The sequence below is a fragment of the Penicillium argentinense genome (assembly GCF_028826775.1).
Source record: "Penicillium argentinense strain IBT 30761 chromosome Unknown utg000001l_segment0_segment0, whole genome shotgun sequence".
NCBI classification, from domain to species: domain Eukaryota; kingdom Fungi; phylum Ascomycota; class Eurotiomycetes; order Eurotiales; family Aspergillaceae; genus Penicillium; species Penicillium argentinense.
Genome location: NW_026622660.1, coordinates 1,344,368 through 1,359,881, shown reverse-complemented (window position 1 = coordinate 1,359,881; position 15,514 = coordinate 1,344,368). Strand labels below are relative to the sequence as shown.

Genomic DNA, 15,514 nt, shown 5'->3' with positions numbered 1-15,514 from the left:
GTCTATTTATAAGTATGCATCACCTTGTAGTATGTAGTCTATCAACAAAGTCTATTTGATTTACACGTCTACTCGTATTCGTCATCAACTCTTCTCTCGTGCCAATAGGAGATGCACAAGATATCCTGACCCTCCCTTCAAGCCATCCCCAAGAACATCATCACTCAGCCTCCACACCCGGAACTCTCGCAGCGTTTCCCGAAGCCAGGCCTCAAAGACATCGGGTGACCGCTGCTGCTGCGCAATAATACAGATAGTCGGCTGACGCGTGGACCGTGGTTCATCTTCCTCTGAAGGTGTGTAGGCCGGTCGCAGCCGACAGAGTTCCGCGCAGGTGCGCACAAAGGGCGCGACGAGGGCCTCGTTGTAGATGCAATCGCAGGACAAGATCAGGTCGAACCCTTTGTCTTCCTTCTCGTCCCTCTGTGTTTGCCGGCCTGGTTCGTCCTCGATGCATCCTTTCAGCAGCTCAGGCTGATCCAGCTCCCAGTCTAGGGTAGTAAATGTGATGTTGCTGGCTGCATTCTTGGAAGAAGGCTGCTGCTTGGCGGACTTTCCTCGCGATTTACCACCCTTTGCCCTTGACGAAGAAGCACTGTTTACGGAAGCATTCTCGTCCAGATTGCTGCGGAATAAGCGGCGGACGTATTCTTGGTCAGTGGCGAGGTAGTGGTTCACGGATGGTGCCAAGGCTAGAGCGACGAGAGCTGAGATGCCGCAGCCGAGCTCGGCGACGACGGACGCAGAGGAGAGGAAGAAATGTGTCCAGAGGGGGTTGGAGGGAGAGGAGATCCAGTCGGCGAAGAGGGGCGTGATTTTCCAGAGGACTGGTTGGGGCGTACCACAAGGTCATGAGTTAGTGCCTCAGTTCGTATTGAGAGCAGAAATGACGGGTGAACCGAAGAAACGGCTGGGGATGGGGCACAGGATGGACCAGGAAGACAGCTAGCTAGGGTAAGGTTCACAGGCACGCCAGCGGGCCCAGAAGCACCGAGACGACCGAAGCCGAGGCTCAAGGTGAAACCTCCATGCGATTGTGCCCTCCTGGGTCTCGCCCTGGACCCTTCGGAAGAAAGACAAACTGCGGGGTGGCTTGGGAAGTCCGTGCATTACGGGGGATGCACGTTGAGGTGCGCAGATCTCGAACTTACCGGCGCCCGTGGTCCCTCCAGCACGAGAGGAGGAGAGCAGAGTTGGCGATTGATGGATCGCGTACTCGTCGCCACGGATCGTCACGTCGACGGTGGTTGCGCGCGAGTCAATGAACCCCAGGTTGGCCGTGGGGATATCCTGGCTGAAGAGGAGGAAGGCCTCTTGAGTGAGTGGTGTCAGCCTGGGCGGACGCGTATGATCTCAGTCATGGGAGCCTGATATTTGGCATGGCCTGCCTACCCTCTTCCGCATCGGTGACCTCTTCGCCACTGGCGAGCAGCTGCTGGAGGCGGGCGTTCATGATGTCGATGTGGGAGGTGATCTCTTTTGCTGTTCTGCTGCTTGTCGCCGCGATCACGGGACCAACTCTATACGAGAACAATGAGCTCTACTCTGCCGCAAGGTACTGTCAATACTAGTAGGAAACACAAGACCAGAGAATAGAATTATGCCATTGTATAACCGACCATCAGATCCGGGGCAATCTCTAGCCTGAATGCTTATTCCCCGTGGATTGCCATTAGCCGACCGTGATCGCGCTTCTCCACTATCTGTTGGGCGGTAGCCCCAACAGAACAGCAAAGGGAACTGATCTGCTGCGGATAAACACTAGACTCTCATAGTAGACTAAGGTACTGTAGGAGTTGCTCGGACCTGGAGCTCCGCGGGACGAACCCATGCAGCTAGATGCACTGTAATACTGTCCCTAGGCTACCTAAAGTAATTAATTTAAAAAGCAAAAGGCGCATGAAGCACTAAACTCCATCCGAGGTGCGTCATTCTGCCGAAGCCCAGCCACATCGCGAACGGACACTTGGGCTCTCGTAGCTTCTCCCCCTCAAGTAGCCCCCTTCAGCTTTTCCCTCTTCTGCCCTCAACATCAAAGCTCCCAGCTGCCAGCTTCTCCCGTCTTTAGTTTCCCTTGGTGAAGGGTAAGTGCCTTACTCGACCCAAACCCGGTGGCAGCGCGGCGCCGCTGTTTTGCCGCCCCCAGACTCCGCTAACGTCACTCCTTCGAACTAGCGGATTTTTCCCTGGTCTCTGAACTCGCGACCAGTTGATTTCCCATTCCTCTCTCCATCCCCCACCCCGAGGTCAACCCGCCGAGATGTCGAAGAGCGACCTCCACATCCAGCCTCGCATGGTCAAGAAGGGCCCCTTCTCCGTCGAGGCCCCGGGCTACGAGCCCGTCGCCGGAGAGACCATTCCTCGCCGACACCCGGCGGCGAAGGACGGCCTCATTCTACGCCCTGCAGAGGACGTTGCGACCACCTATGACAACTTCCGCCGCTCCGCTCGGGTGTTCGGCAACAATAAGGCAGTCGCCAGCCGCAAGTTGATCAAGACCCATGTCGAGAACAAGAAGGTCAAGAAGGTGATTGACGGCGTGGAGCAGGAGGTCGACAAGCAGTGGTTCTACTTTGAGAAGAGCGGCTACACCTACAGGTCCTTCCTCGAATATGAGCAGCTCTGTCTCCAGCTCGGCGCGGGTCTGCGCAAGCTGGGTCTTGAGAAGGATGGCCGAATCCACCTCTACGGCGCGACGAGGTAAGCTCCACTGGTCCAAGACCCCGCAAACGAAGAAGAATCGCGAGACTGACTCAATCTGGTTTATAGTGCACACTGGCTGGCCATGTCACACGGCGCTGCCTCCCAATCCATCACCATCGTCACTGCCTATGATACCCTGGGCGAGGATGGCCTGAAGCACTCTCTGGTCCAAACCTCCAGCTCTGCCATCTTCCTCGACCCCGGCCTGATCAAGTCCCTGACCAACATCCTGAAGGATGTTCCGTCCATCAAGCACATTATCTACAACACCGATGACGACGTCAAGCAGGATGACCTGGACCGTCTGAAGAACGACTTCAGCCACATCACAGTGCTCAGCATTGAGGAGCTGCGCAAGCAGGGCGAGGAGAACCCCGTCGACCCCGTGCCCCCAAAGCCCGAGGACCTTTGCTGCATCATGTACACTTCCGGCTCGACCGGCCCGCCCAAGGGTGTTTCTTTGACCCAGGCCAATGTCATTGCTGCGAGTAAGTTGATCCCCCATCACGACACCGATGGAGAATGAATGTGAGGCTAATTCAATTCGAACAGCTGCTGGTGTCAACGAGATTGTCGGCCCCTATATCAGTACCAACGACTCCCTCCTTACCTACCTCCCTCAAGCACACATTCTGGAATTCATGTTTGAGAACCTCTGCCTGTTCTGGGGTGGATGCATGGGTTATGGCAATCCCCGAACCCTGTCCGATGCCTCAATGCGTAACTCCAAGGGTGATATCCGCGAGTTCAAGCCCACTATCCTTGTCGGTGTTCCTGCTGTGTGGGAGACCGTCAAGAAGGGTGTTCTGAACAACTTGAACAAGAACAGCTTCATTATCAAGGGAATGTTCTGGGGTGCCATGGCTGCCAAGAACTTCCTCCTGACCAACGGCTTCCCCCTCGCTGGTCTGGGTAGTTCGATCCTGGACGCGGTTGTCTTCAAGAAGCTGAAGGAGGCCACCGGTGGTCACCTGCGCATCATGATGAACGGTGGTGGTCCTATCTCGAAGGACACCCAGCGATTCCTGTCGATGGCCATCGCTCCCATGATCAGCGGCTACGGTCTCACTGAGACCTCGGCGATGGGTGCTCTGAACGATCCCATGGCCTGGAACCCCAATGCTCTGGGTGAGGTCCCCGCCTCGGTCGAGATTAAGCTTGTGGACTTCCCCGATGCTGGATACCTGTCCAAGAACAACCCCCCGCAGGGTGAGATTTTCATCCGCGGTGGAAGTGTGACTTCAGGCTACTTCGACAATGAGGAGGAGACCAAGGCTTCGCTGACCGAGGACGGTTGGTTCATGACTGGTGATATCGGCGAGTTCGACCCCAACGGCCACCTGAAGATCATCGACCGCAAGAAGAACCTGGTCAAGACTCTTAACGGCGAGTACATTGCCCTTGAGAAGCTCGAGTCCGTCTACCGGTCCTGCCCCGTTGTCCAAAACATCTGCGTCTACGCCGCCGAGGACCAGGACAAGCCCGTTGCCATCATTGTGCCCGTTGAGGCGGCCCTGAAGAAGGTTGCCAACGAGAACGGCATCGATGGCGACACTCTCGAGTCGCTTGTGCACAACGAGAAGCTCCAGCGTCTGGTCCTTCAGCAGCTGCAGGGCTCCGGCCGCGCCGGCGGCCTGAAGGGCATTGAGATTATCAACGGTGTTGTGCTGTCCGACGAGGAATGGACTCCTCAAAACGGCTTCATGACTGCGGCTCAGAAGCTCCAGCGGAAGAAGATTGTCGCCAAGTACCAAGCTCAGGTCGACAAGGCTTACGGCAAGAAATAAAAAGGAGAACGTTGCATTGCTGGATCTCATGTTTTGATATTTTTTTCTTTTCTTATGCCCTGCTTTGTTACCCTCCCTCGCGTTTGCTTTTGAAGTTTGCGATCTCGAGCCGTGTTGATATAGTTTCTTTTATGTGGACGGCTCCGTGCCTTTTGCCACGATGTAGACGAGATAGTGATGAATGCGGTCATGACATTGCAACAACGGGTTGGCTATTTAAATATTTGTATTCCATTGGCAGTATTCTGAAGGTCGCCAATTATATTTTGTACCGTTATATGCCACACATTATATTATAAGCGTTCGTAATCTATATAGCATGTCTCTATCATTCGATTGAGTAGATAAAAACACCATTAATTAAAAAAAAAAAAAAAAAAACCAACTCTTAGGGCATCAGGTAATTGAATGGCCAATATTCTGGCAGCCACTACACCTAGGGGGTGCCCGTTTAGCTGGTGGGATGGCAAAATAAGCTGTTCAACTTGTTCAACTGGGAGCATTGGTGGTGGTAGGCCCTTTCCAACCGTAACACCCTGTTCGCATCGAACTAGGCGGCTCGTTCTTGCTCGTCTTGCCGGTTCTTCTCATTCGCAGCCCGTATCTGAGCATTTTCCTGCGCTAATAGCGCGGCATTATGAATCGAGAGATGGCAGCCCTTTATAATCTGATCTACGGCGATCTTAAATGGCGTAGGGGGGCTTCTTGATCGTCCTTTGAGTAAGGCCTTGGGTGAAGAAGCCAGCTTCTGTAGTTGACTGACTATTTTCGGTCTTATTGGGCTGAAATGGCTTGATCGGCTAGTGGATAGGTTATTTTTGGGGGGGGGGGGTTTTGTTGGTGTTCAAAGAGAAATATTGAGTTTTGAAAGCACACTCTGGATCTAGTGGGACTAGAAATGCTGCAGCAAAACTAGAATGAATAGTCTTCAGTTTGAATGTCTCCTGATGTGCTTGAGGATATTCTGCTAGAAAACCTAGCTTGTCGATATGGTCGAGTCCTAGCCGTGCTTGATTTGTAATCAAGCGACTAATAGGAGCGTTTAAGAACAGCAAAACATCCACTATCCAGAGGTAGAAGATGATGGGAGGAATGTGGTGGCATGCAGAGTGGGATGATTGACTTCCAGCACAAATTCGGTCATATTGAGGTGTAAGATGACTTCCATGGCCATCAGGAATGAGAAGGGATATTTTCCTTTTATCTGAATTGATGTGAATGGAATGAATAGAGTTTGAAGCCATCTGGTACCGATTTCATCTAAACTCCAGCCATTTGGAGAAACTTCAACCCGCCAGTCTTTTGGAAGCCCATCAAGCCAACTATGTTGTGGTTTTTGGCTTTAAAGATTATACATGGTGAGAGTGCAAAACCAGCCGCACTAATTGACTCTAACAGTCTTTCATTCACGGTTTCCAGGCTGTAAAATTGCCCGTTGACTGTAACACTCAGCTCGATTAACCACCTTTTGTGCTAATATAAGGCCCATTGTATAACCAGTCTCATCAAACTTGTAGATGTCATCTGACTGGATGACGTTCTCATTGACCACGTTTGAACAGTTTTAAACCATTCACGTAAGGCATTTGGGTACTCATTTTGGGCGCGTTAATAGTTATAGCGCTATAAAAAGCGTGTTTGAAGTCCTCGTCGGCGTTTCACAAAGGTTGATGCCCAATTAATCCCAACTATTGATGGAGGAGGGGGGAGGGGGAGTTTGTTTCTACGGTCGGCAAGTAGAATATTACAGTAGCCAAATCTCTCATAGTAAAGGGCCTAGGCGCTGCACCATGTGAACCCATGGAGAGTGTCCACTGAACAAGTGAATCTTCTTCAAATCCAGCCAATTTGAGACTATTCGCACGTGTTTTTAAGTAGTGCGCGAGGTTCTTCCAGCGCGGCGTGCATGTAGTGTAGTATATGAGATATTGAATAGCTATGCAGCAGCACGAATTGATTTGACTTGGCCCTTTGGAAGAGCCTCGAGGACTAATAGGACCCTGCCCTCGTGATTAGCCGAATCCCGGCCTGATTGATTGAGTGCGTCTAAATAGCATGGTGGGTGGTTGAACACAGAAGGTACGCGCCGGAACGCGTTTCTTAGTGTGTTGATCTGCTCGTTCGTGTGATCCGTTCGCTCGTGGATTACGTTAATAGCAACATTGACCTCAATTCCTGAGGCATGAAAGGGTGTGAGGCCTAAACCACGTGACATCAAGTTATTCTATCTAATCTGGTTAGATCCAAATTATGTACACGTGACCTATATCTTCATTGAAGCTCACGGCGACCGCCAGCTTTAATCCCCAGCCCGGCGCCAAATCAGACCCAATGTCTCTGTGGAGGTACGTGACAATGAGAAGAAAGCATAGAAAGTCCAAAACTGAAACTGACTTAATTGACTAGCACGTACCGATCCCTCACCCCGAAAACCCGAGCTTTGTTCGGCGTCGGCGTCATGGCCTGGGCAACAATCGGACTATGGACGACCCCGCAAGTCGAGAATGCCTTGGGCATGCAATCTACGAAGGAGGAGCAGGAGGCGCTTGATAAACAGCTTGCTGTGCGAATTTCGCGGGCCGGAGGCGACGATAATAGTGGACGGACGCATTGAGGGATATCTTTGCAAATTTGCGTGAGAATGCGCGATATCCCCCGAAATGCCTTTCCGCACGATGCATATCAAAGAATATCTGGAGCCTGACATGAAATATACTCGAACCTCTTTTGTTTATGTGGTCTTACTCTTCGGGCCTAATGAATCAAACGAGAGCGCAAGGTCACGAGGACGCGGAGACATGCGCGGGCTATTCTGAGACAGACGAGGAGCCTGAAGGAGCCAGTGGCGTCCGTTGCAGAAGCTTGAAAACCTCGCTGCGAACTTGTCTTTTCTGGTCGGATGCTACGCTGGATCCGCCTGAACCCTGCGCGCTGGAACACAACCCTGGTGGCTGAGCGAAAGATAGTAGCCCGGTCCAGATCGTGAGTTCTTACAGGAGCTCCGGGGTGAGGATCCAATCACCGATAATTTCTCTTCCGGACGCGATGGAGTTTGAATGACGACGCCGTTGGCGCGGCGGTGCAATTGATTTGGTTGTCGCGTTGGTTTCTGTTGGTGGGCTGAACTGGTGCTGCGCCTCGCTTCGGGGTTTGTCTTGGTTGGATTGGGGCTGCGTGCTGCCTTCTCCCTGCTGGATTTTCTGGGCTGGTTATGCGGCAATAATGGAGTTTCATATGATCGACATTCCGACAGCAAGCTTAATTTGACCATTGGTGTCAACATCGTGCATAGGAACTGGTATAGCGAGTCAGAACCATCCAAGTGGACATAATGCGAAACATCGTCGATATAGAGAACAATCAAATCCGGTGCCCCTAAAACGCACTGACTCACCTGCAAACAAACCCTCAGCCCAAATCAAATCCCTCCTTCTGCCCCAGCCCTATCTCCCAATCCTCACGTGGACAAACATGATTTCTCTTCCGGACAGTAAGAAAATACGCCCAGAAGCCGTTGACGTGAAACAACAGAGGCCTAACCTGCCGTCCAGAAACCTCCTGATCGTCAGGGTAGTGTAGCAGCACCTGCAAAACTCAGGACCGAAACCTAGGACAGATTCGAATCCCGATATGCATTGCCTGAGCCCGGCTTTTGTCAAACATGACCGACCGAGTTGGGAACAGGAGGAAGAGAAGGAGACGCAATGCGGGCTGGATGCTCGTTTGATGGGTGGTGATGCTGGGTCGGCGGGACAGGGAAAGCACAGGTGATATACATACTGCATGTTGGGTTTACATGGGATGCTCCTGTAGATGGTTTATTATTAGGTTCGGAGACCTGTCCTTGTTGCACCGACAACCCGGGGTCGAATCTGGTGGACTTAGGATGTCGGTTAGTTCTTTTTGGATGGGGTTTGTATTAACTGTACCAGATCAATTGATCACGATCATTTAACGAGCGAAGAATCCATGTATTTTGCACTTCTAAAGAGGATGAAATACAATCTAAACTCGGAATCATGACTTGCAGCCTACCTGCTGTGCAACAGAAACATTCAGAATCCCTCCGCGGCGGTCGAGTGAGAGCCGCCGATAATAACAAATACCATACTTCCTCTAGAAAAGAAATATCTACATCCAAGGATCTTATCAGTTCCTCAAGAGATGCAGCCATGGAATCCCAAAGAAGACAATTTAAGCAGTCGAAACGGACGTCCACATTCCTGACATGTGCATGGCGCGCTCGTGCTGGATCTGAATTCTTCATTCGGCCGACGGCCTTGTACGACGTGAAGATGATGAGAACCGGCAATGGAGCATTCCCGGGACCGCTCTATCATGATCGGGTGACTGTACTAACTTTTCAGTATTGCCACCTCGTTCTCCAGACGGGCACATGTTTCTATACCCTCGTTGTTGTTCACAGTACTTTTGACAGAGTTTCCTTGCTGAAGCCACGAGATGGGACACAAAGAGAACTCTATCCGCAACAAACGCACCACTCAGCGTCTCGAGCCACAGACCCCGTGCCGACTCCAGACTTGGTGTGGTGGTTCCCACTAGCTCGCTGCGCAGCACTAGGATCCCGGCGCTTGACCGGGGCACCCACATACGAAGTTGGTGGCGTGAGGGCGCCGGAACATGCCGAGACAGCGTCATCATGGTTGACAAAACCGAGTAGCCATCGTCTGGGAAGGCTTGGGCGAAGAGGTCAATGCTATAGCCAGGTTGGGCAGGGTGTGTGATACAGGCACTCCAAACCATCACTATCACATCGCCCTACATCGCCCTTCCCCTCCATTTCCAAGGTTCGCGCAACTGAAAGAGGATTGTAGAGTGGAGAGATGAGGCCACAAACAAGGAACAGATATTCAAATTTGCTTTATTCTTCCCCGCCTGTCATTTCCTAGCTAAGGTAGCTTATCGTTAATGCAAGAGGTACTGTAGATGCCGAAGGTACCCTGCATGTGCTGTAATAGCCGCAGAATCAGGCTGAGCTGAAACGCAATAAATCACCTGCGCACGCACCGTCGATCCGATGGGCGATCGGGCGAACGATCTGCGCATTCCATAATATCTTGTCCAATCCTCGTGCTGGACGTGATGCGGGTCATCGCCTGCCGGTAGCCCTTGCTGCCTGGAACTGAATCAGGCCCGACACTTCCTTCACACCGAGGACGGAATCAGTACACTACCTACGTACTTACAATGTACATGTATACCACTGTAAGAACCTACAGGCATTTGCACTTGACATCAGTCGTCAAATGGGGTCATGTACGCGTGTCTGCACCAGACTCTGGCGACAGGGATTGTGATCAACAGATCCCTGTAGCTACCCTACCTACTGTAGGTAGGTACCGTAGGTATGTATGTCGGTAGTAATGAGTAATGAGGTTGATTGGTCGCCGCCGCCGCTGCATCTTGCCATCATCGTCGTTTGACGCTCCTCGCTCGTCGGTAATTGGAAATGAAAAAGCAAACTCCCTTGCGCCATTTGCCCTGCTCCCCACTTCATCAGCCAGCCCCCACTATCATTACAACGTCGGCTGAGCTGGAGCTATACCGATACCCAGTGTAGGCAATACCGCATCACTGTAGATGTAGACCGGGCGCGCTGGTCTGCACCTGGGTGCTGGGGCGGAGTCTGCGAGGCTTTCAATCGAAAATTCGAACTAGGCTCGATCAGAGTGCCCCGTTTTATTGCGACTGGGACCGGCTGATCCCTGTAACACCCTGGTAAAGCATCGTGGACTGGACTGGGACCACAGCAATAACGGTTCCTGGCGGTCAGGGTTGTGATGAGTCGGGGAATTGCACCGTCGCTGAGATGCATGAGGTTGTTTATAAACATTGCATTCAGCGTTTAAGATCAGAGGTAGAGAGGGTAGTGAAGCAATAGTACTGGTAGACATTCTTCAATGACATTCTTGTGCTTCTCCTTTTTGTTATTCCCCATAGAAACCCATGACAAGAAGAGAGAAGCGAAGGAGTCCAGGAGGCGTGAACTTAAACCCAGCAATGGCTCCCTACAGGTAGGGGTCCGACAAATGATGCAGCTCACGTCAATCGGAATCCAATCCAATACCCCGGTCCTTCCGGAGGACGTTCTGGAATTGAGAGTGACAGTAAAAAGAGGAAGATTTGCAGAGAAGAAAACAGGAAGAGAACAAATGAGGAGGATGATGATGATGAAGAAGAAGAAGAAGAAGAAGAAGAAGAAGAAGAGGAAGAAGAAGAAGCCGAAGTTCTCAAGTATAAAAAAAATCACACAAAGAAAGAAATTTGCGGTTAAAAAGGGGCCGTGAAATCGTTCTCCCGCGCCTTTCCCTTGCACCTGTCCGTAAGCCATAATCCCATTCCCAAAATTCGCAAAATTGTCTCGAAAGAACATGAAAATAAGCGTAAATAACACCAAAGTGGAACAAGAAATAAGAAAAAACAAACGTGAAGGAAGCAATAAGGGCATTCATCTAGGTGCACAGACTGTGCGGGTTCTGGATGGGTTCGTAACGGCTGTAAGTCGAGTAGCCTGCGTCGTATCCGCCCGTACTGTGGCGGTGGTGATGCGAAAGATCAGAAAAGACCGAATCCTGGTACGGGTCCAGCGAGGGCTCGGTCTTGAGCGTGTCCATCGGATCCATGGTGTCGTTAATCATGGAGTAGTCGAAGCCGGAGGAGGACGAGGACGAGACCAGCGGACTATCACTCAAGGGCGAGTGCTCGGTCTTGGGAATCTGGCGGTAGTCGTTCCTCCCATACGGCAGGCTGCTGCGATGGCTGTTTTCATAGAAGAGCATGTGTGAGCGAGGGGCGTGGCCCATCCCATGGGGCGGGCCGCCTCCAGGACCATCCCCCTTGCCGTCGCCCATGCTGGCCGTGCTGTCCCGCCGCCCCCCGTCCTTGTAGTGCCCTGGTGACCGGCCACGTACGACCATCGGCTCCGAATGTCGTCGAGCAATCGGGATCCAGTCGGCGACGTCGCCACGCTGGACCTCTGCGTACAGCTCTACTACCAGGTTATAGTATTGTTGCTGGGCGCGGCGTTTTCCATTGTTGGCTGTCGCTTTCTGGAATTGGATCCGCTCGAACAGGTGCGAGGTGGGAGGCTGTGGCTGCGGTGCTCCGGAGAAGGTAGAGTTGTAGTCTAGGGACTGCGAGTTGAGGGAGAAGCCTGGGTGGCCACCGGCCCCGGCGGAGCTGGTAGAGAGTGATTGTGGTGGCTTTGGTTGCAGAGTCACTGGGCCGGGGGTACGCTCGGATTGCTTGTCTCGCTTGGGCGTGTGCTGCACCAGAGGTCGTGTCTCGTTATATGATTCGTTCACGATGGCAGAAAGACACATCCTGAATCCCCGGATCGGCTCCAATGTCTGGTCGGAATGGCGGATGAAGAGAGGCACCGTCGAGGGCCATGGATGAAGGCTGAAGCTGCAATTTACGGAGAAGTAATTCCGTCGATAGCAGGTCCATTTCCCATCCGCATAGAAAGGGCCTTTCCCGATCTTGGCCTCGACTTCAGGCTTCACGATCTGCTGCGTGCCTCCGAATTCCGCCACCACCGTTTCCAGGATCGTTGTCTCTCTGAAAGGGGTTGCTTCCGTCTGGTTTGGAGACCGCTGCGTGGACTCGACCATCGGCGGTTGAAAGACAGCATGGCTCCGGTCCAGGACACCGTCCAAAGCTCGAGGAGTGCTCGAGTATTGGTGCGCGCGTGAAACCTCATTCACCCCCGCCAAAGGTAGCCCTAAGCCCCGGTGGAGTGAGTATGCCGATGAATAGGCATTCGTTCTTCCCATCAAGCCCGGGATCGAGCTCACAGCATGTGTCGGCGTTTGCATGGCGATTGACATTCCAGCAGGCGGTTGACTAGCCAGATATCAACGTTAGTAAAGACCTCGAAAAAAAAAAAAAAAAAAAAGAACAACTAAACCGTCAAGCTTACAGGGGTGGGACACGTCGAAACTCGGCCATCCTATCAAATGGATGTTGATGCTGAGACAGATGTGGGAAAAGAGGACCAGACGTGGGGGAGAACGAATCTGCGAGTATTAATACGGTCAGCCCCAGACGTGGCCCACAGACGCAATGCAGCAGAGCAGAGAATGCATACCCGAACAAGAATCTGGAGGAGTCATGGCGAGCGCAGTGGATCCAGGATAACTATGAGAACGACAACCGTTTAGTACGTCACATCACCACGGAACGGGCCCCAGGCGACCGGTTGAGAAGAAGAAGTCACAGCAAATATGGGAAGAGGCACATCGTCAACAGAAAGAGCAAACGACCTGGGCGCGAGGGAAGGAACCGACAGAAAGCCAGACTTCAGGTTTGAGGTAAAAAAAGGATAATGCATCGGAAGAAATGCATGCGGGCAGCGGATCGGTATGGAAGGTACGGAAACAGGCTGGACTAAAGTCCAAGCTGCCCGGACCCGGAGGAAGCGCAGTGACAAGGGGGTTTGAGAGGGCCGGCCGAGTGGCGTGCAAGGGTAGTCCGGATTGAAATGGCAGAATAACTTACTGTAAGTCCTGCATCGCAGGCTGCTGTGCGTGGTACCGCACGCCGTTGGTGACAGGCATCGAGGAGAGTCCTCCGACTCGCTGGTTGTCGTCGTCGTCGGTCGGAAAGCCTGTCACATGAGAGTTCATATAGTCTCCTTCGGTCGTGACGGGGCAGTCCATGCCAAAAGATTCGGAAAGAAGGGAGGCTGAGAGGCGGCGTTAGTTCGAATGGCAAGGTCAAGTAGAGAGAAGAGCAAATTCCGCGAGAAAGCTAGCCGCATGACGGCGAAGAAAAATCAAAAAAAAGAGGCAGGGGCTGGAGCAGAAACATACAGGGATTCATCTTGATCGTGCTGGTGCCAGGTGCCTCAAGGACCCTGAAGAATGGGCAACTGATGTAACACCAGCGAGACGCCCAAGCCGTCGTCTAGCCCTGGACGTCTTAGGGCGAGATGAAAAGGTTGTCTAGAACAATGTCCAAGTTAGTGACCAGGTTGCCAGGTCTGGGTCTGGCGCCCATCGGCTCTTGCCCACCGCCGCGAGACCGAAGATCCCATGAGAATCCTCGAACGGGCAGCTTGCGGACAGGGGATCAGAGACAAAGGCCTTGTCGTAGATTGTAAAATGATATGCACGCACCGAGGGATTCAAACAAAGAATATGCTTTGGGGATGACGAGGGTGGGGAACAGTGTTTCTTGAAAAGTATGTAAGAAATAGGGCAATGTATGAGGGTTGCGGTGGATTAGTGGGGGGATGAGAGAATAGATGAGAGAAGCATAGAGGGGGGAAAGAAGGGGGGGTGGTCAGATGCAAATAGGACAGAAAATGATAGAGGGTGAAGACGAGTATAAGAACATGTCTCAAAGGTGTGCGAAGATGCCTATTGTCGCCGGTGTTGACCCGCGCCGCACGTACTCCAGTAGTAGGCGGGATTCGCTCGGCGAGCGAAACGGATGCGTCACCGGTCGATGGGCATGTCTTTCCTGATTGGGGCTCCCTCACAGGCCGGTCATGGGCACCAGGGCTCCGGTTTCCGGGTGGAATGTCACGATGCACGATCTCGATTTCTTGCCTCCCGGGCAATAGATCATGAAGATCCTGCCTGATGTGAAGAAATCAAGCTCCAGACATGAGTGGGAAGTGGAAAAGAAAATGAGAATAATCATAAAAAGCAACCAAAGCGCAAAACAGACAAATTCAAATCATGTCAAATCGATGGGCAGGGCGAAAGATGAACGGGGGAAGGGGAAAGGAAAAGAAACCTACTGATGTAATCCGGTGCGACTCTGTTCTCAAATCGATTCTCCCCCAGGCGCGGCGGGCCTTGATAGGAAAAAGTATGCTGTACAGTGTGTACAGTGGTGGAAGGCGATCCCACCTCCTTGACAACCCCGTAGGCTGGGGATTATAGTCGTAATATTCCCTTTCGGCGGGTCCCCGGACAAACAGCACCGACGCCAATGCAAGAGCAGGAGCCTCGGCGGCGGGCTTGAGCGATCAGATTAATTTCTTTTGGGTGGGAGGTTGTGGCTGGGCTGGAGGGAACTGGAGAATGGAGAAAGGATTGTCTTGCAGCATCTCATGAAGGGCGCAATTGGTATTAATTGTTTTCCCAGGTTGATGCGCAGAGAGCAGGAAGATACCAGGTCGCGTTTCTTCAAAGTTCATACCCTGGTCAGCCTAGCAGCGAGAAAAAATAGCCTCAAGCCATCACAGTGTCAAGTCGCCACGAGTTCCTGTGGGAATCTGGGCCTGCCAGGGACAGTGGGAGAATACGTTGTATTCGACAGGGCTAGAGTGGGTGGCAGCAGCCATTTTGCAAAGGGGTCCAACCAGAATAGGTTAAGGACAGTCGTATCTTGCTCTGAAGATCCTCTTGGGAGGGGATTTGCATTTTTGGAATTTCGATCATTTTCGGGTTTCCGAGTTTGGTGATTTTTTTTATTTGCTGTTCTTTTTGGTTTTTTTTTTTGGTTTTATTTTTATTTTTTCTCTTTTTGGGGGAGATCCTGGTCCCGGTAACTGGAGCGCGCAAAGATGCCCCATAAGGAGGAACTGTAGCATCGACTCATTGGCCCGAGCTCCAAACTGTTTGATTGTTCAAGGAACATGGCATTGGCTGGAACCTCCATGTTACGTGCCCTGGGAGGACCCGAAAGGCCCTGCACAGGCACTGGCCGATCCGAGGGTGGATAAGGCCCCGGTACGGGGCAAGGCCATGACAGCACAATGCAGACTCGCAGACAGCTGGGAGGATGTATTTTCCATTACAAGGTCCCGATGAAGTCAGATGTCGCCAGTGCGTACACCCGATGGACGGGTCGCTGCAGGAAAGCCAAATAAGATGAAACTAGACAAGAGGGGGGAAGATGATCAACACCCAGGATATCCGTGCAGAGTCTGCCTTCTCTTTTCTTTGCCCCCCTCCTCCAGTCGCATGACAGTGGTCGATGTATCAGACTTTGGGATCTGCAAGCCAATGGATCGTGGCGACCAACCAAGAAATTCCAGTAATAACAAA

At 52.2% G+C, this 15,514-nt stretch overlaps 4 protein-coding genes across 4 annotated transcripts; 2 read left to right on the top strand and 2 right to left on the bottom strand.

Annotated features, from left to right (window-relative positions):
• Window positions 1–84: 84 nt before the first annotated feature.
• On the bottom strand, window positions 85–1,453 carry N7532_000450 (S-adenosylmethionine-dependent methyltransferase; the record flags this gene model as incomplete). The annotated part of the gene is made up of 3 exons (XM_056612954.1): window positions 85–827; window positions 1,152–1,313; window positions 1,393–1,453. The coding sequence occupies 3 exons, from the start codon at window positions 1,451–1,453 to the stop codon at window positions 85–87; spliced, it is 966 nt and encodes a 321-aa protein (XP_056480178.1).
• Window positions 1,454–2,260: 807 nt separating this feature from the next.
• faa4 (long-chain fatty acid-CoA ligase FAA1) lies at window positions 2,261–4,490 on the top strand (the record flags this gene model as incomplete). Its single annotated transcript, XM_056612953.1, has 3 exons — window positions 2,261–2,700; window positions 2,770–3,191; window positions 3,256–4,490. The coding sequence occupies 3 exons, from the start codon at window positions 2,261–2,263 to the stop codon at window positions 4,488–4,490; spliced, it is 2,097 nt and encodes a 698-aa protein (XP_056480177.1).
• Window positions 4,491–6,821: 2,331 nt separating this feature from the next.
• Window positions 6,822–7,104, top strand: N7532_000448 (uncharacterized protein; the record flags this gene model as incomplete). The annotated part of the gene is made up of 2 exons (XM_056612952.1): window positions 6,822–6,835; window positions 6,897–7,104. 2 exons carry the CDS (start codon window positions 6,822–6,824, stop codon window positions 7,102–7,104), a joined length of 222 nt encoding a protein of 73 aa, XP_056480176.1.
• Window positions 7,105–10,963: 3,859 nt separating this feature from the next.
• On the bottom strand, window positions 10,964–13,334 carry N7532_000447 (uncharacterized protein; the record flags this gene model as incomplete). Its single annotated transcript, XM_056612951.1, has 5 exons — window positions 10,964–12,356; window positions 12,433–12,529; window positions 12,601–12,650; window positions 13,011–13,197; window positions 13,325–13,334. 5 exons carry the CDS (start codon window positions 13,332–13,334, stop codon window positions 10,964–10,966), a joined length of 1,737 nt encoding a protein of 578 aa, XP_056480175.1.
• Between the last annotated feature and the right edge of the window lie 2,180 nt (window positions 13,335–15,514).